Source organism: Anguilla rostrata, chromosome 7, assembly GCF_018555375.3.
Source record: "Anguilla rostrata isolate EN2019 chromosome 7, ASM1855537v3, whole genome shotgun sequence".
Lineage (NCBI taxonomy): Eukaryota > Metazoa > Chordata > Actinopteri > Anguilliformes > Anguillidae > Anguilla > Anguilla rostrata.
The window spans coordinates 12,761,284-12,780,755 of NC_057939.1; the positions used below are offsets into that span (position 1 = coordinate 12,761,284).

Here is a 19,472-nt window from a genome sequence, read left to right on the forward strand (position 1 = left end):
TGGTATAAAACTGACATAACTGTGATTTATTATCATGAGCAATGAAAATAGCTAACCAGTGCTGTGTCTTGAGTCTCTCTTCCGCACGCGCACACACACACACACACTCACGCGCACACAATTAAAAAAAGACATACAATAGAGGGTCCAGAAAAAAGAAATAGTGCTACTGTCACAGAACCATTCAGCTTTGCAAAGAGAGCGCTCATATTTACAAACGATATTCCAAAATGGGATGGGAGCGAATTGTACAAGCATAGAAAAGAAAAGAAGCAACTATGTACACGCGCTTCTGCAGAAAGCTGGAGTAACCATCTATACATTAAATTACATTTTCTACAAATAACCATTAGAATTCAAAAATAAACCGCTAACATACTACCTACCGGTCACTTCTCACTCAGGCTATCTTAAAAGCCAAGAGGACATTCACTTCCTAGCAATGTTCTCTCTCTCTCGCTCTCTCTCTCACTCACTCCCACACGCACGCACGCACACACTCATGCACTCACACACGCACACACCCACGCTCGCGCACACACGCGTGCGCAGAGCGCACTCCTGGGGCAGTGAAGTCGGCTCCCAGAACGGTTTTCTCTCCGAACCTCTGCAGCGGTGCACAAATTTTGTTACACGCAGGAATAAAAAAAATAATAATTCTGTATTTTCTTTGTACAAAAAGCTTTCTTTTCTCACTAAACTGAGCCACTAAATACACAAATAAATGGGGAAAAGAACAGATAAATGAAGAGAAAATGTGAAACGCTGAACAAACAGACAGACAGGGAAGGTGAGAGGGTGGAATGTCCATTGATAAAGAAAGCTCTGGGCCTGACAGCAGGACGCCAGACAGACAAACAGACAGACGAGACCCTCAGCCATGAGAGAGGGGTTATGAAATAGAAGAATAAAATAGAAAAGGCGCCTTTGAGGACAGGGTGTCATGGAGAGGGTAATGAGCACCGGATTCGTCTGTCGTCATTTTGTACAAAGTCTCTTTACAGGATTGCTTCGCAGTCTTTTTTTTACTCCTTCTTTCCTTTAAAAAAGTACCCTTTTTCTTCGTCCTGTTTTTCCGTTGGCTTTGTGTACAAGTACATAGAAAATATTTACATGTTATATGGTATCCTTGCACCTCTTTAAGTGAGTTTGTGGGGCTTTTATTTTCTTTTGGGGGGCGGGGGGTGGTTTGGGGGTTGTCAGTGCCACCCAGTGCCAAGGTACCCTGCTGTGTGGAAGGGAGCCGAGGAGGGAGGAGCTCCACGGGCTCCACTGGGCAGCTGCGAGGGCGTGGCCTGCGACTGTGTGGGCGGAGCCTGTTGAGGCGGGGGAGGGGGAGGGGGCGGTAGCACGCTCTGTTGGTGAGGCTGGTAGTTGGCGGACGCCGCGTTGGGGGCGCTGCTCGCCCCCGGGTGCATCATGGGAGTCTGGAACCCCCCCAGACTCTGGTAGTGATGCGCCGCCTGTAAGGGGGGGTTGGTGGAGCCCGAAGGGGGAGGAGGTGGGGGCGGGGGAGGAGGAGGGGCCTGTTGGAGGGACAGGAGATTACTGCTGCTGGGCTGCTGCTGGGACACCTGGCCCTGCAGGGGAGGGGGAGGTGGTGGGGGGGCGGAGCCAATCACATGGGGAGGCGGGGGGGCGGAGCTCAGCAGGAGCTGATGCTGCTGCATGGGCGTGGCCATGTTGACGTGCAGCAGGGGGGGCCCGGGCTGGGGGTGCGGAGGCGGGGGAGGAGGAGGGGGCGGAGCCGTGGAGCTCTGGTAGTGCAGCGCGTGGTGAGTCTGCATCAGGGGCTGGGAGCCGGGCGGGAAGGGCGACACCACAGAGGACTTGTACCCGGGGAAGGGCCCGGAGGGGGCCGCCGTCTGCCCGGGGAAGTAGGCCGCGGACACGGGCGGAGCCGGGGGAGGAGGGGGCGGGGGAGGGGGCGCGGTCTGGGCGCTGTACTGGGCGAAGGCGGCCGAGGCCTGCGAAGCCTGGGGCTGGGGTTGAGTCTGAGGCTGCCCCGAGTGGAAGGATCGCTGGCCGCGGTACGGGGAGCCCTGGGGCTGCGGCTTCGGGGAGTGCAGCAGGGAGGGGCTCGGGTACAGGCCCTGGGGGGCCCCGGGGGGGCCGCACTGCAGTTTGCTGGGGGTGAGGGGGGCCGCTTTGGCCGCCAGGGGCTTGCCGGACTGCTGAACGGACGGAGAGAGGCAGGGGGCGCGAGCCTGGCCATCGCTGTCCTCCTCCTTCGCCGAGCGACTCGCAGGCTGGGGGGCCACGCTGGGGCCCGGGGAACCCGGCTGGGGAGGGAGAGAGAGGGAGAGAGAGGGAGGGGGACAAAGAGAGGGAAGGAAAAAGAGGGAGAGGAAGAGGCAAAAAAAATATCTATGAATTAATGCGGTCATGAAAAAAACACTGGCGAGATGTCACTTGCTTCTTTGCTCTAGATCAGATTATAAATAGCAGTGACTGTTGGTTATTCCCTGCTGTGCGTCTGCGCAGCGTGAGACTGCAGGGACAGAGGGGGACTGGGTCTGGGCTGCAGCAGTTAGCAGCTCTTTGGCAGGGTCACACATGCAGAGGCGGGGGCAGCGGGGGGGGGGGGGGCGGGGGCAGCGGGGGGGGGGGCAGGGTGCTGTGCGTGTGGGGAGCATGACGAGCGCAGAGCCAGTCTCACCTTGTGCACAGAGGGACTCCTGCAGGTCCTGTGTGCGCTGGGAGAGGAGCTCTCCTTCACCACGCCTGCGTCACTGCCGTCCGCCTCAGGGCCGTCTGGAGCACACACACACACACACGCACCGTTAGAGCTTTTACAGAGTGTGTGTGTGCGTGAGTGTGTGTGTGTGTGTGTGTGTGTGAGAGTGTGTGTGTGTGTGTGTGTGTGTGTGTGTGTGTGTGTGTTAGTGTGTGTGTGTGTGTGTGTGGTTGTGGCGTGGTGCGTAGCTTGTGGATGCTGTGTCTCGTCCTTGTGTGTGTGTGTGGTGGTGTGTTGTGTGGTGTGTGTGGTTGTGTGTGTGTGTGGATGATGTGCTGGTGTGTGGTGTGAATTGACTGTGCTCGTCTTGCGTTGGTGTATGCGTGTGTGTGTGTGAGTGATGTTGTGTATCTGTGTGTGATCTGACTGTTCGGTCCTGCGGTGTGTGTGAGTGTGTGTGTGTGTGAGAGAGTGAGCGTGTGTGTGACTCTGACCTGCGTCTCGGTCCTTGCGGTGTGTGTGTGAGTGTGTGTGTGAGTGAGTGAGTGAGTGTGGGTGTGTGAGTGTGTGAGTGAGTGAGTGTGGGTGTGTGAGTGTGTGAGTGAGTGAGTGTGTGTGTGTGTGTGTGTGTGTGTGTGTGTGTGTGACTCTGACCTGCGTCTCGGTCCTTGCGGTGTGTGTGTGAGTGTGTGTGTGAGTGAGTGAGTGAGTGTGGGTGTGTGAGTGTGTGAGTGAGTGAGTGTGGGTGTGTGAGTGTGTGAGTGAGTGAGTGTGTGTGTGTGTGTGTGTGTGTGTGTGTATGTGTGTGTGTGTGACTCTGACCTGCGTCTCGGTCCTTGCGGTGTGTGTGTGAGTGTGAGTGTGTGTGTGAGTGTGTGTGTGTGTGTGTGTGTATGCGTGTGTGTGAATCTGACCTGTGTCTCGGTCCTTGCGGTGTGTGTGTGTGTGTGTGTGAGTGTGTGTGTGTGTATGCGTGTGTGTGAATCTGACCTGCGTCTCGGTCCTTGCGGTGGTCGCTCAGTAGCAGTGCTCGGTGGTAGCCCCGCTCCCTCGCCTGCTCCACTGATGTAGAGGACGTCCTGAGACAGAGAGATCAGAGATAAACCACACTGCACCTCCACTCTGCGTCTGTGCTGCACCCAAGCTCCACCTCCACACTACAGCTAAGCTCCGCCTCTACACTGCAGCTAAGCTCCGCCTCCATGCCACAGCCAAGCTCCGCCTCCAGGCTGCAGCTCTGCTCCAGCACACAAAGAACAGCTGATCTGAGCGGAGGCACCTACCACTGTCCCTCTCCCCCCTCTCTCTCCCCCTGGGGCGGAGTCTCTGTGCCGTCGCTCGACTGGGGCGCTTCAGGGGCGGGGGCGGCCGACTGCGCCGGGGGCTCGGGGGCGGTCTCCATGGCAACTTCGAACGCAGCACTGCACAGTCCCACCAGCGGCGGCGCCGTGGAGACGGGGGAACCGCACTCGACCTTGGAGCCGCTGCGGCGAGCCTCACGCTGACGCTTCCTGTACTCCAGCAGGGACACCTGGAGACGCGCGCACACACACCACACGCACACACATCACCACACACACGCACGCACACACACCACCACGCACGCACAAACACACACACGCGCACACACACAGCACACACATGCACAAACACACACACGCGCACACACACCACCACGCACACACGCATACACACACGCGCACACACACACCACCACGCACACACGCAGCACACACATGCACAAACACACAAACATGCACACACGCACACACAAGCACACACACACAAACACACACACACCACCACGCACACACGCACAGCACACACACACACACACATACACACACACCACCACGCACACACACACGCAAGTACACACACACACACAGCATCAGCACCCGCTGCGTGCACAACTGATACTCGCCCACAAGCTCATAATGAAACCCTCTGTGAGTCATCGAGAGATCTCTGCCCAACCCATACAGTACTACACTAAAGAGCATCTAAATAGAATACAGAATCATACAGGTAGTCCCTGCCAAAGATACCTTTTTTCTGTAATAAAACTGCCTCAAATAGTCACATTTGTACCTACACATTTACCTACACATGTACTGTACAATGGAGACTGTAAGGTGGAGGGAAACATCTTTCACAGATCTATCAGTGTCACAGTGCTATCTGACAGTCAGAGACACTCTGTACCTGTGTACAGTGTACCAGAGGCTCTTAGTTTCACACTGACAGTCTGCTCACCTTTTTCTTCTGGGGGGGGTTCTGCGCAGTCCCGCCTCCGCCCTCTCCTGTTCCGTCCCCCCCGAGCGAGCGTGAGAAGCCCAGGGCGCCCCCCTCCTCCGCGCAGGGGTAGTAGAGCGCCCCCTCCCCGAAGGAGGCGGGGGCGGTGTCGGGCCGGAAGGCCCCGGGGTCCAGGGTGTGGGAGGGGGTCAGGTCGCGCAGGTTGGAGTTGACCTGGGAGAAGGAGAGGCCCCCCCGCTCGGGGCTCTTCATCCAGGCCGGGTAGGGGGGTCCGGGGAGCTCGCCCAGGGGGGCGTCGGCCGCGGTCTCCGCCCCGGCCTCCCCGGCCTCGTCCCCCCCGCAGTCCTGCGGCTCCGGCCTGGGGGGCCGCGGGCTCAGGGCACCCACCGTCCTGATCTCCTGGGGTGGCGCGTCCAGACTGGGCCCCCGCACGCAGGGGGAGGACAGCAGCGAGGGGGGGCGCTCAGCCTGCCGGGGAAAGAGTGGGGGGGGGCACATTAAGCACTGCAGCACATAATGCCAGCACTTAGTGTCTTTCAAACACGCACAATCGAGTCAAATTAGCTTCTGAGGAGGTAATGGTTCCTCTCCATGTCTCTACCGCTCCGTCTCTCTCCATTTAACTCCCAGGGAAAGCAGGTTTGCGTTTGCGTTTAATAAAACACGGACGGTAATTGAGGCAATTTGCATGCTGGACAACAGCAGCTTCCTCACTTCATTACCCAGATATGAACAATGTGGGACACCAACAGCACAAACGCCGTTTTTTACCCATTTATTTCATTGTTTTTCTTTCCTCTCCTATTTCAGTGGTTTTCCCTGATTCAGTTTACACGGAATTACATTTGCTGCATTACGTCTCAATAAAGGGGAGGTTTAAGTCCAAAGCCTCACACACAGACATGCACAAGCACACAGACATGCACACACACACAAACACGCACACGCACACAAACACGCACACAGACATGCACACGCACACAGACATGCACACGCACACAGACACGCACACGCACACAAACACGCACACAGACATGCACACGCACACAAACACGCACACGCACACGCACACGCACACACACACGCACACACACAGACACGCACACAGACACGCACACACGCACACACACACACACACACACGCACACGCACACGCACACGCACACACACACACGCACACACATGTACACGCACACACACGTTCTCTCCCTCTCTGACGGGTAATCGTCTCCCTCTCACCTCCTGCACGCTGGGCCTCCGGCTGCTCTCCGGGGAACTTTCCGGAGAAGATTCGCTCTGGAACACAGAAGAAATGCGTGACTGTGCGCGCGTATGTGAGTGTGTGTGAGTAAGAGTTAATGTGTACGTGTGTGTATGAGTTAATATTTATGCGTGTGTATGTGTGCATACAAGTTAATGTTTATGTGTGTGTGTGTGCGTGTGCGTGCATGTGCCTACGTGTTAATGTTTACGTATGTCTGTGTCTGAGCTTGTGTATGTGCGCGTACAAGTAAATCTTTATGTGTGTGTGAGTGTGTGTGTGTGTGTGCCTGTGTGTTAATGTGTATGTGTGCGTATGTGTTATGTGTATGTGTGCGTATGTGTTAATGTGTATGTGTGCGTATGTGTTATGTGTGTATGTGTGCGTATGTGTTAATGTGTATGTGTGCGTATGTGTTAATGTGTATGTGTGCGTATGTGTTATGTGTATGTGTGCCTATGTATTAATGTGTATGTGTGCGTATGTGTTAATGTGTATGTGTTAATGTGTATGTGTGCGTATGTGTTATGTGTATGTGTGCGTATGTGTATGTGTGCGTATGTGTTAATGTGTATGTGTTAATGTGTATGTGTGCGTATGTGTTATGTGTATGTGTGCGTATGTGTATGTGTGCGTATGTGTTATGTGTATGTGTGCGTATGTGTTATGTGTATGTGTGCGTATGTGTATGTGTGCGTATGTGTTATGTGTATGTGTGCGTATGTGTCATGTGTATGTGTGCGTATGTGTTATGTGTATGTGTATGTGTATGTGTGCGTATGTGTCATGTGTATGTGTGCGTATGTGTTATGTGTATGTGTGCGTATGTGTATGTGTGCGTATGTGTTATGTGTATGTGTGCGTATGTGTATGTGTGCGTATGTGTTATGTGTATGTCGTATGTGGTTATAGTGTATGCGTTGCTCATTTATTTGTATGTGTTGCTATGTTATGTTGCGTATTGTTCATGGTATGTGTCGTACTGTTCATGTGTATGTTTTGCGTAAGTGTTATGTTTATGTGCAGTAAGTGTGCCGTATGTGTTATGTGATGAATGTGCGTATGTGTATGTGCGTAGTGTATGTGTATGTCGTATATGTGTTATTGTAATGTGCGTATGTGTTATGTGTATGTGTGCGTATGTGTACGCTGCATGTGTTATGTGTATGTTGCGATGTGTCATGTATATGTGCGTATGTGTATATGTGTATGTTTAATCGTATGTGTGCGTAATGTCCATGTGATGTATGCGTAGATGTTATGTGTATGTGTGCGATTGTATGTGTGCGTAATGTTATGTGTATGTGTGCGATGATGTAATGTGCGTATGTGTTATGTAATTGTGGCATGTGTATGTATGACAGATTGTATGTGAAATGTGTACGTCATGTTATGTGTATTGTGCAATGTGTATGTGCGCATGTGTTATTGTATGTATGCAGTATGATGTGCGTATGTTCATGTATGTGGCGTATGTGTTATGTGTATGTGTCGCATGTTTATGTGTATGTGTCCGTATGTGTTATGTATGTTGCATGCATGTACATGTATGTGTGCGTATGGTATGTGTGCACTGTTATTGTATGTGTGCATGTGTTATGGTAGTGTTATGTGTATGTGCGAGTGTTATGCGTATGTGTGCGTATGTGTTATGTGTATGTGTGCGTATGTGTTAATGCGTATGTGCGTATGTGTAATTGTATGTGTGTAGTGTATGTGTGTAATGTGCGTATCTAGTATTGTCGTTGTGCTTATGTGTATGTGTCGTATCGTCTATGTGGTCGTGTGTTTCGGTATTGTGCGTATGTGTCATGTGATGTGTGCGTATGTGTTATGTGTATGTGTGGTTGTGTGCGTATGTGTTATGTGTATGTGTGCGTATTGTATGTGTGCGCATGTGTGTTATGTGTATGTGTGGTATGGTGTCATGTGTATGTATGCGTATTGTGTTTTGTATGTTGTGTATGTGGTTATGTTGTATGTGTGGTATGTGTTATGTGTATGTGTTATGGTATGTGTGCTATATGTGTATGTGTGTATGTGTGCGTATGTGTCATGTGTATGTGTGTGTATGTGTCATGTGTATGTGTGCCTATGTGTTATGTGTATGTGTGCGTATGTGTTATGTGTATGTGTTATGTGTATGTGTGCGTATGTGTTAATGCGTATGTGTGCCTATGTGTTATGTGTATGTGTGCGTATGTGTTATGTGTATGTGTTATGTGTATGTGTTATGTGTATGTGTGCGTATGTGTTAATGCGTATGTGTGCGTATGTGTTATGGTATGTGTGGTAGTGTATGTGTATGTGTTTGTGTATGTGTGCGTATGTGTTAATGCGTATGTGTGCGTATGTGTTATGTGTATGTGTGCGTATGTGTTATGTGTATGTGTTATGTGTATGTGTGCGTATGTGTTGTGTGTGTACGTATACTGTTTGCGCGCGTGTGTTTATGCGTATGCACTTGCGTAAGTGTGTTTCTGTGCGTCTGTACTCACCTCCACTGAACCGGTAAGTGCCTGTGGGGTGTGTGTGGGGGTCGGGGGCGAGGGGTCTGCGCTCTGGTCTTCTGAGCGCGTGCGGGGCGGGGTGGAGAGGAGGTGGGGCGTCCCGGGCGTCTCTGGGAGGTCGGTGCGGGTGGGCGTGGCGCAGGGCGAGCAGTAGGGGGTGGAGCCTTCCGACATGCAGGCGTCCAGAGGGTACAGCCTCCGCTTCTTCAGAGGGGTGGGCAGCTCTGTCACACATACACACAGAGGACAGGAGTTACAGCGTGGAACACACACACACACACACCACACACACACATACCACTCACACGCACGCTCACACTCACGCTCAGAGGAGTGGGCAGCTCTGTCACACACAGAGGAGACAGGAGTTACAGAACAGACACTCACAGGGTCACACACTCACACACACACACACACACACGCTCAGAGGAGTGGGCAGCTCTGTCACACACACACACACAGAGGAGACAGGAGTTACAGAACAGACACTCACAGGGTCACACACTCACACACACACACACACACGCTCAGAGGAGTGGGCAGCTCTGTCACACACACACACACAGAGGAGACAGGAGTTACAGAACAGACACTCACAGGGTCACACACTCACACACACACACACACACGCACTCCACTCACACGCATGCTCACACGCACGCTCACAGGAGTGGGCAGCTCTGTCACAGACATAGAGGAGACAGGAGTTACAGAGTGGAACACACACACACGCCCACGCACACACTCGCACTGCTCAGTGACATCATCTCATTGACCTTTCAAAGCTAACCCAATCACTAGCCCCTCAGGCAGAAGGTCTCCAGTGCGTAATGGGAGCTGCAGGGCGTGACACAGACCTGGTAAAGTGCAGCTGCCGTTGAAGGGGAGGCCGCAGTCCGAGTCCCCGTTGATGGGGGGGCTGAGGGGCCCCTCGCTGGGCAGGATGAAGGGGGGCCGGCTAGGGGACCCCTCCTCCTGCAGAGCCTGCCTCAGCCAGCGCTGCAGAGAGAGAGAGAGAGAGAGAGAGGGGAATGAAGGGAAAGGGAGGGAGAGAGCAAGAGAGAAAGAGAATGAGAGAGAAAGCAAGGGAGATGAGGGAAAGACAGGGAGATAGAAAAAGAGAATGAGGGGGAGATAGAGATAGAGAGAAAGGGAGGGAGAGAGAGGGGGAGAAAGAGAGAGGGAGAGAGAAACAGGGCAAGAGAGAGAAGGAGATGGAGGGAGGGAGAGAGCAAGAGAGAGACGGTTAGATTAAGACATCAAGCGTGAAAGTGAGTGTGAGCATGTGCAAAAGAGAAGGCACATACGTGTGTGTTACTGTGCTTGAGTGAAAGAGAACATGAGACAGTAGCACAGAAGAGTGTGTGAGAGAGTAAGAGTGTGGGTGAGAGAGTAAGAGTGTGACAGAGAGTAAGAGTGCACACACAGAGAGTGCACAGAGAGAGCGCGTGCTCCTGAGCTACCTTCTTGCAGGACCCGGAGGTGGGCGGGGTCTCGGGCAGCTCGCGGGAGCGCCGGCGGCTGATTGGCACGCCGGGCGCGGAGGCGCTGCGGCCGGCCAGGAAGGGCGAGGAGAAGCGGATGTAGTGTTTGGGCGTGCTGTACACGTGCGGGCTGCAGGCCAGGCCCGGCAGGGAGTTGAGCTGAGTGGCCAGCACCTCGGGGTCGCTGCTGATGCGCAGGGGGCGCTCTGGAGCCGGCTCGGGCGTCCGCACCACCCGCTCGGGCTTCTCGCCCATCCACTCGCTCACCAAGTGCTGCGGAGGGGGGCGAGGGAGGAGAGGACGCCCCACGTCAAGCACTGCTGAAGCCCTGTTTCACCACACGTCTGTCCCAGTACACTTTCAGTTAATGTTCTACTGTTTGGTTACTGTTCTCTCATAAGCAATTCTACTGTTCAGTCAGGGATGGATAGAACACTATTGATAGAGAGCAGATTCAGAAATTCCAGGTTTTACAAGGAAATTCCGAATAGACATCCTGATCAGAGTGTGTTCTGCTTCAACATTCATGTAAGACTGTTGGGTCTCAATGCATTTCCATTAAGACCCCGACAATCTGGCTACACTGCACGGGCACCGTCCTACACTGACTTGTGTATCTTGTTACTTTCCTCCACTATCTTTGATCGCCTGCGTCTAGTAAGACCTGGACCGGCTCAAACTGTGAAGGCGGTGCACTGGGTGCGAGGGGGGGGAGCGGTACCTTTTTAGTCTTGGGGTATTTGTGTGCGGAGCGGCAGGGGGGCGCGGGGGAGCCGCTGTGGGGGGGGCTGGCGTCGGGGGGCTGCAGGGGGAGGGGCTCGGGCTCGGGGGCGGCGGCGGCGGCGGCGGCGGTGGGGGACTGGCTCTCGCTGGGCTCGGGGGGCGGCGGCTCCAGGCTCTCGGCAGGGGAGCCGGGCTGCAGGTCGGAGCAGGTGCTGATGGTGCGAGCGCGGCGGCGCTGCTGCCCGATGTGCGTGCGGCTCCGCGAGAAGCTCTTCCGCTGCTTGGAGCGGCTCACCTTGGCCGCCGCCGCTGCCGCCGCCGCCGCCGCCACCGCCACCGGCTTCACCCCCGGCTCCTCCTTCACCACGTCCAGCAGGGGCTGACAAACAGGGAGAGAGAGAGGAGAGGGAGGGAGAGAGAGGGACAGAGAGGGAGAGGAGGAGATGCGGAGAAGGGTTAACTAAGAGCTGGGATTTCAGCATCTCACAAGATCAAGACAGGCTAGAAACACCATGAAGGTAACAACAGCTCTGTGTAGAAAGGAGATATTGTGTGTGTGTGTGTGTGTGTGTGTGTATATGTACAGGTGTGTATGAGAGTGTGTGTGTGTATGTACAGGTGTGTATGAGAGTGTGTGTGTGTGTGTGTGTGTGTGTGTATGTACAGGTGTGTATAAGTGTGTGTGTGTGTGTGTGTGTGTGTGTGTGTGTATGTACAGGTGTGTATGAGAGTGTGTGTGTATGTACAGGTGTGTATGAGAGTGTGTGTGTGTGTGTGTGTGTATGTACAGGCGTGTGTGTGTGTGTGTGTGTGTGTGTGTGTGTGTGTGTGTGTGTGTGTGTGTATGTACAGGTGTGTGTGTGTGTGTGTGTGTGTGTATATGTACAGGTGTGTATGAGAGTGTGTGTGTATGTACAGGCGTGTATGAGAGTGTGTGTGTGTGTGTGTATGTACAGGTGTATGTGTGTGTGTGTATGTACAGGTGTGTGTGTGTGTGTGTGTGTACAGGTGTGTATGAGAGAGTGTGTGTATGTACAGGCGTGTGTGAGAGTGTGTGTGTATGTACAGGTGTGTGTGTGTGTGTGTGTCAGAGCGCATACCTGCAGCACAGCGGGGACCTCAGCCTCAGGTGTGGCGGGGGGCTCCTCCTTGATGTCGTTGCGGGCCCCGCCCTCGGCCTTGGTGCCGATCCTCTCCAGGGCCTGCTCCCTGCGCTTCTCCCTCTTCTCCATCCGAGCGAAGGCCTGCAGGATGGCCTCCATCTTCCGCTCCTCCCGCGTCTGCGGAGAGAGGGTGTGAACCGTCAGCCCCCCTGCGGCCGGGCTCCGCCCACCCCGGCCCCACCCCCAACACCGCCCCTCAGGCTGGGCAGCAGGGGCATCACGCCACACACACACACACGCGCACACTGCGCACACACTCCACACTCATTCTAGCAGGCAGGAAACAGAGCACACCCTGCAGCAGGGCGGGAGTCAGAGAGAGGAAAGGAGGGCAGCTTTTTAACTCCTGTCCGGAAAAAAAAACGGTATCCCGAGGTTAGAGGTTAAAAAAAATGTAAAAACACGACGTCCTTTCAAATCGCGTACGTAGCTGTAATTCCTGTGTGTGTATGTGTGTGTGCATGTGTCTGCGTCTGTGTGTGTGTGTGTGGGAACTGAGGGGACTTTTCTGAGACCCCACTGGAGCCAGTCTCACCACCAAACAGGGGGCAGTCCCTGACCTCAGGCTAGGGTCAGACACAGGGACACAGTGTGGGGGTTAGTATGTGTGTGAGCCTAGGAGGTGGTAGGCAGGCAGGACAGGGTTTGGATTTGGGGGGGGGGGGGGGTTGGGGGGTGAGGTTACCTCCTTGTTTCTTAGTCCCATCCAGCTGGAGCCCCCCCCACTGGGCAGATGGGACTCCTCCACTGGAGTGGCCTGAATGAGAGACAGCTGGTTTAGAAGACAAGAGTCCCCCCACACACATATACACAGCGCCCCCTGCTGGTCCGGAACAAGCAGGGTGTCAGGGACATGGATCCTGCCTTGGGGGAATGGGGAGGGGGGGGCAGGGGGCGGGGCATGGGGAGGTGGAAGAGCCCAGCTGCTCCAGGGAAGAGGGGGGGGTCCGTCTGTTCCTCCCCAGCACTGAGCTCACACAACATCACCTTTCAGAGAGCGGGTACACAGGAAGACAGACAGACAGACACACACACACACACACTTACAAACACACACACACACACACTCACAGCCTTTTCCAGGCTGATACAGAACTACACGCTGAAAGGTTAAGATGAAGATTAAGTGCTCCAGCAGGGATCACACAACCAGTCCAGGGTCACACTGCTAACAGCTAACAGCTACGCCCGGCAACTCAAACCCCGGGCACATAAAAGAGATCAGGAGCATGAGCTTCTCAGACAAACATGGGGCGGAGCTATAGACCTGGGTGTCATCGACAGACTGACTGTCACTAAACCAGGCTCCTCCCACCCCCGCTCACACTCACACATCTGGCCACATCCCATGGCATCAGCGTCATTAGAGTCCCACCACCAGAACCTCACACCGCACCCATCCCAGCAGCACCAGCCAGCCAAAGAACCCTCTTACTTCACTCATTACAATCCTCACACCGAAACCAAGCCAGGAAGCGCTCTCCATACCCACAAGCTGATCAACCGAGCTGCCATTCAGTGAAACTACCAACATCACTTCACATGGCTGCAGCCTACATCTCCACATATGAATGCAATTCCAAAACCTGCTTATTATTTCACAAAAAAGACGCACTGCATGCTGGGAAGGGCTTTGAGTAGGCAGACAGGAGCTGCTTGGTCAGCATGTCTGTCACTTGGGTATATACTGGGGCTCTGTAGCTGTTGGGTAAAATGAAGAGCCCTACTGACAGATCCCTGAAGTGGATGGGTTTGCGACTGACAGAATAAGGAAGGCCTGTTCACGCCGGGGCAGCCTTCCTACCCAGAAGCCCTCAGAAGGCTCTGGCGTAAAGCAGCCTCAGATCTGACTGTCGCTATTACAGAGCCAGTCGCCGGCAGAAAGACCGTCTCAGCAGTCTACACATCTCAGGCCTGCTGCGCGCAAGAGCTGACAGCACGACAAATACCACAGTGAGAGAGTGTGTGTGTGTGTGTGTATTTAGTGTATCTGCGTCTGTGTATTGTGTGTATAGTGTGTGTGTGTGTGAGTTTATGTTTCCTAAACAACGTGACATGGGCAATGAAAGAATTACCAAGACCTAGCAAAGACTACTACATAGGATATATTCCAAAAAATTAAGATGCACTATCCCATGTCATTCACCCTGTAACTGTGCTAATAATAACTTCATTAGTATTATCATTATTATTAGACAAAGTAGCAGTAGCAATACATAAGTGGTAATGTGTGGATGAGGAGCCAGAGGTTGCAGGTTCAATCCATCCATAGTGGGGCACATTTTACCCTGGGGTGATGAAGCCTAACGTCAGACAGAGGAGGATATGGAGCTGGCTCCGGATGAAAGGACCATACGGGAAACAAATAAAGGCATAAAAGAGCTTGGGGCTCTGTGGAGCAGAAATGGCACTGAGGGCGAGAAGGAGGAAAATCTCAAATGAAATTTAAGATAACAGATAAAATGAGCCCAATATAAAAACACCCATTTTTCTTGAGGCCCTGGAGTAGATTAGCAGCCTTTGGAAGAGGGCGAAAGGACGAGAGAGGGTGAGAGAGAGCCGGGGGGGGGGGGGAGCACGGACGCAACAGGTGTAGAGAGAGCAGTAGCAGGACGGCGGCGTCGGCGGTAGCGAGTTATTGGGGGGGAAGGCGAGGGGGGGCACGGGCTGCGCCCCTCACAGACACGACCACGCAGCGCCACCAGGGCTCCCCCAGCAGGGCGGCGCTCGCCGAGGCGCCCGCACACTTACCATCTTCCTCCTCCTCTCCGCAATCTGCTCCTCCGACTCCATCTCTACTTCATTGCTAACGGAGGTTTTCTCTTCAATATCCTCTATTAACTCAGGCTCCTGCAGGTGGAGAGAGGGGGGGGCTGCTTTAGCACTGCACTCGCGCCAGTCTGGCTCCCGACTGGACGGGGGGGTGGGGGGTGCGGGAGAGAGAGGGAGGAGGGGGGTGAGGGGCAGGGCCAGGGGCAGGAGACCGGACTGGGGTGGGCGGTCGGCGGCGTCTCTGTGTTGGCGTGTTGGGTGACGTACGTGGTGAGGTCCTCGATTTGTGTGCAGCGTCGGCTGGTCAGGGTGACAAAGTGTTGGTGCGTGGGCCCCCGCTGGTGCTCTGTGTGTGGTGCTGGATGATCGCAGTGACAGTGACAGAGTGTGTGCGACAGTGCGGCTGTGGCCCTGGCCAAGTGGGGTCCATGCCTTCCAATGCCAGGTCAGTCCTGAGTGCCCTACCTCACTGCCTGCACTCAGCCAATCCTCACCTGCTCTACAGATCACACCCCTGTCACTCAGCAAAACAAAGCACATGCCTCCACCTGGAGCCTTGCCCAGCATCACTACAGGCCTCTGAGTGTGTGTGTGTGCGTTTGTGTGTGTGTGTGTGCGTGTGTGTGTGTGTGTGTGTGAGTGTGTGTATGAGTGTGTGCGTGTGTGTGCGTGTGGTGTGTGTGGTGTGGGTGTGTGTGTGTGTGTGTGTGTGTGTGTGTGTGTTCCATCACTCATCACCTCTTGGCCCATCTCTATTAATCACACGGACGGACGTCACTGACAGCTGCCCCCCCCTGTCGCCGAGCTCTGCGCAGACACAGCCCCACAGAGAGGGGTCTGTCTAACGCGCTCACACACGCAGCTGAAAGCCACAGCACAGCCCTGCCAGCGCCGCCACCTGCAGGAGACACGTGACACTGCGGCGCGGAGGAGCCAGAGAGAGGAGGCAGGGGCCCGCCCCCCACGTTAGGGGCCAAGAGCACGCCGGACAGAATACAGAGGGACACAGAAACCCTCGACATGGATTTACGGATAACTCTGCACAACAGAAACCGGTCTAGATGAGCTGTTGGTTTTGTCATGAAGTATTTACGAAAAAGAAAGAAAAAAGGGCCAGATGGAGGGAGATAAACAGAAAGAGAAGGAGAAAGAGAGAGAGAATGACAGAAAGAGAGAGAGAGAGAGAGAATGACAGAAAGAGAGAGAGAGAGAGAGAATGACAGAAAGAGAGAGAGAGAGAGAGAGAGAATGACAGAAAGAGAGAGAGAGAGAGAGAGAGAGAGAGAGAGAGGTGTCTGTGCCACACTCCTACAGGAAGTTCTCTGTGAGGGCCCCTGGGGTAGAGCCGACGCCCAAGCTCACAGGGGTTCCATCAGGGGCCACATTGTGCCTGTTTTCCCCTTTCCCCAGCGGGCAGAGAGAACCCGCGCTCGCAGACGACCTGGATCGGCCGCCGTATTTACCGCCACGTGGAGGACAGGCAGCCGCTGCTCCCTCCACCTCCGCTTCGCCCCAGCGCAGTCCCGCCGACCCATGATTCACCGTTACGAGACACAAACCTTTACAGACCGTGAGCGCTTGGGCATCAGACGCGTGTTTGCATGGACCAGACAGACAACCGCACAGGAAGGCTCATTTCAAAGCACCACCACCAGAACACCACGGCTGCCGATGGCCATACAGAGAAATGGCCCCCATCAATGCCCTGAACGCAAACTGAAATGCAAGTGAAATGTGATGGTCATGGCGATGGTGGTGTGAAGATGACGATGGTGATGACGATGGAGTGGTGTGACAGGGTGGCGGGGGGGGGGGGGGTGAAAGGACATTAAAAACCACAATGAGGGGCAGATGAGGGTGAAGGACTATGGGAGAACTGCTGTTGTCAGGGAGATGGTGACATCACAATGACTGAAAGAAAACAGGCCTCTGTGTAGAAGAGGAAGGAAAAGTGAGGGGCGGAGTGAGGAGGTGATTGACACTGTGACAGGCAGGAAGTGGGTGAAAGGGAACCCGCACTGGGGAAAAAACATGAACCAAAAATAATAACGGTGATGCAAGATTCTCTCTCTGTTGATGTCCATTTCAAAACCACTCGCGGTTTTACCAGCCACTGATTTGATTTGAAATCATCGCATTCAGCTGAACTGAAAACACATTCATGCAAATCAATGACCATGAAAACCGTCCTCCTGGACACCAACAACAGTCAGCCAGCAATCCCACAGTGCACTGTTACAGTGCGTTTACAAACAGAAGCCACGGGCTTTCACAAAAGTGAGTAAGATAAAAAGTAATTGGTTTTGAAAGGAAGCAAATGAGAAAATAATCATTTCCCGTTCTCCGCATTGTGAATTCATGTTTTTCCCCTGGAGTGCAGGTGCCTCAGCAGTAAGGGTGGTGGATCGGCGGGTGGGGACGGGGGTACCTGGTTGTTGGAGATGGAGAGCCGGAGGGGGGACAGCTTCCTCTGCTTGGCGTCGGCGAGGGCCTTGCCCTTGGCGGCGGCGTTGGCTCCGTCGCAGTCCAGCGTGATGTTCTGGTTCTGCGCGCCCTCCCCGTCCCGCTCCCGCTCCCTCTCGCGCTCGCGCTCCCGCTCCCGGGGCGGGTCCTTGTCCTTGCGGCCGCGCCGCCGCCGCGTGTCGTTCTCGGTGGGCTCTGAGTTGTGCTTGAGCACGGGGCACTCCGGGTTCCCCTTCAGGCACGCGCAGTCCACCTTGTACTTACTGCGGGGGGAGAGCGGCGCGGCGGCCGCGTTAGCATCAGCGGCTAAACGCCACTGCTTTCATAATGGGGCACGGGAGGCACGGGAGGCGCTGAATCGCTAGCAGAAGGTTTCAGTGAAATGTAGAAGGAAAGCCTCGTCTAGTCTGAACATGCCATTCAGCGCACAGACTGGGAAGTGAAGGCACAGTACCGCACGCCGAAGGAATGGCAGCACAGACACAATGCCAGGGGTGTGCCACTGACTCACATCCCCCCTCACAGAGAGCTCTCATTACACTGTGCTGACCGGTTGTGACAGGGGAATCGCCCTCTACCACAGCCTGCGTGCGTGCGTGTGTGTGTGTGTGTGTGTACGTGTGTGTGTGTGTGAGCGTGTGTGTGTGCACGTGCTCACCAGCTGCCGTAGTCGTAGTCGAAGCCAATGGTGATCTCGCTGCCCTTGACGATGGGCCTCAGAGAGTAGATGTACAGGTGCAGCGTGCCGTCCTCGATCACATGACGCACCTGCGTGGGGGCAGAGAGACTGAAGGTGAGGCTCTGTGAACACCCCTGATCCACGGCCATGGGGACCGCACCGAACAGCCCGATGCCACGCCCCACGGCAGCGCTCACACGGCAACGCCCCACAGCTGGGGGGGGGGGCAGTCACTGGCGTGCGATTGGACGCTCACCTCGGCGTTGGGGATGCAGGAGCGGCGGATGAAGCGGGCCTCGTTCCCGAAGCTGCGGGCGTCCACACACACCTCCAGCCCGTGGAACTTGGAGTAGAAGAGAACGAACGGGTACGGCCTGCGGAGCGAGGGGGAGCGGTTAGAGCACAGGCAGTGGGACCAAACCACCACAGCTACCACACACAGACCACACCACCACAGCTACCACACACAGACCACACCACCACAGCTACCACACACAGACCACACCACCACAGCTACCACACACAGACCACACCACCACAGCTACCACACACAGACCACACCACCACAGCTACCACACACAGACCAAAACCATCACAGCTACCACACACAGACCACACCACCACACACACACCAGCTAACACAGACCAAACCACCACAGCTACCACACACAGACCACACCACCACAGCTACCACACACAGACCACACCACCACAGCTACCACACACAGACCACACCACCACAGCTACCACACACAGACCACACCACCACAGCTACCACACACAGACCAACCACCCAGCTACCACACACAGACCACACCACCAAGCTACCAACACAGACCAACCACACAGCTACCACACACAGACCACACCACCACAGCTACCACACACAGACCAAACCACCACAGCTACCACACACAGACCACACCACCACAGCTACCACACACAGACCACACCACCACAGCTACCACACACAGACCAAACCACCACAGCTACCACACACAGACCACACCACCACAGCTACCACACACAGACCACACCACCACAGCTACCACACACAGACCACACCACCACAGCTACCACACACAGACCAAACCACCACAGCTACCACACACAGACCAAACCACCACAGCTACCACACACAGACCAAACCATCACAGCTACCACACACAGACCACACCACCACAGCTACCCCACACAGACAAACCACACAGCTACCACCACAGACCAACACAGCTACACACAGACCAAACCACCACAGCTCCCAACAGACCAAACCACCACAGCTACCACACACAGACCAAACCACCACAGCTACACACACAGACCAAACCACCACAGCTACCACACACAGACCAAATCACCACAGCTACCACACACAGACCAAACCACCACAGCTACCACACACAGACCAAACAATCACAGCTACCCCATAGAGACCAAACCATCACAGCTACCACACACAGACCAAACAATGACAGCTACCA

At 54.6% G+C, this 19,472-nt stretch overlaps 1 protein-coding gene across 6 annotated transcripts in view; it reads right to left on the minus strand.

The window, feature by feature from the left end:
* The window catches only part of kmt2e (lysine (K)-specific methyltransferase 2E), a 47,956-nt gene continuing 28,484 nt past the window's right edge, over window positions 1–19,472 (minus strand). For 3 of the 6 annotated variants that reach the window (XM_064342873.1, XM_064342874.1, XM_064342875.1), the window contains 16 exons: window positions 18,245–18,362; window positions 17,968–18,077; window positions 17,275–17,572; window positions 14,826–14,924; window positions 12,760–12,831; window positions 12,012–12,191; window positions 10,910–11,290; window positions 10,168–10,461; window positions 9,562–9,703; window positions 8,693–8,928; window positions 6,173–6,229; window positions 4,934–5,401; window positions 3,961–4,208; window positions 3,668–3,756; window positions 2,660–2,754; window positions 1–2,282 (listed from right to left, as the gene is read on the minus strand). In XM_064342873.1, coding sequence (XP_064198943.1) covers window positions 1,200–2,282; window positions 2,660–2,754; window positions 3,668–3,756; window positions 3,961–4,208; window positions 4,934–5,401; window positions 6,173–6,229; window positions 8,693–8,928; window positions 9,562–9,703; window positions 10,168–10,461; window positions 10,910–11,290; window positions 12,012–12,191; window positions 12,760–12,831; window positions 14,826–14,924; window positions 17,275–17,572; window positions 17,968–18,077; window positions 18,245–18,362 — 3,970 coding nt within the window. In that variant the 3' untranslated portion in view covers window positions 1–1,199. The remainder of the gene's footprint in view (window positions 2,283–2,659; window positions 2,755–3,667; window positions 3,757–3,960; window positions 4,209–4,933; window positions 5,402–6,172; window positions 6,230–8,692; window positions 8,929–9,561; window positions 9,704–10,167; window positions 10,462–10,909; window positions 11,291–12,011; window positions 12,192–12,759; window positions 12,832–14,825; window positions 14,925–17,274; window positions 17,573–17,967; window positions 18,078–18,244; window positions 18,363–19,472) is intronic. The other 3 variants (XM_064342877.1, XM_064342876.1, XM_064342878.1) reach the window with 3 other exon arrangements.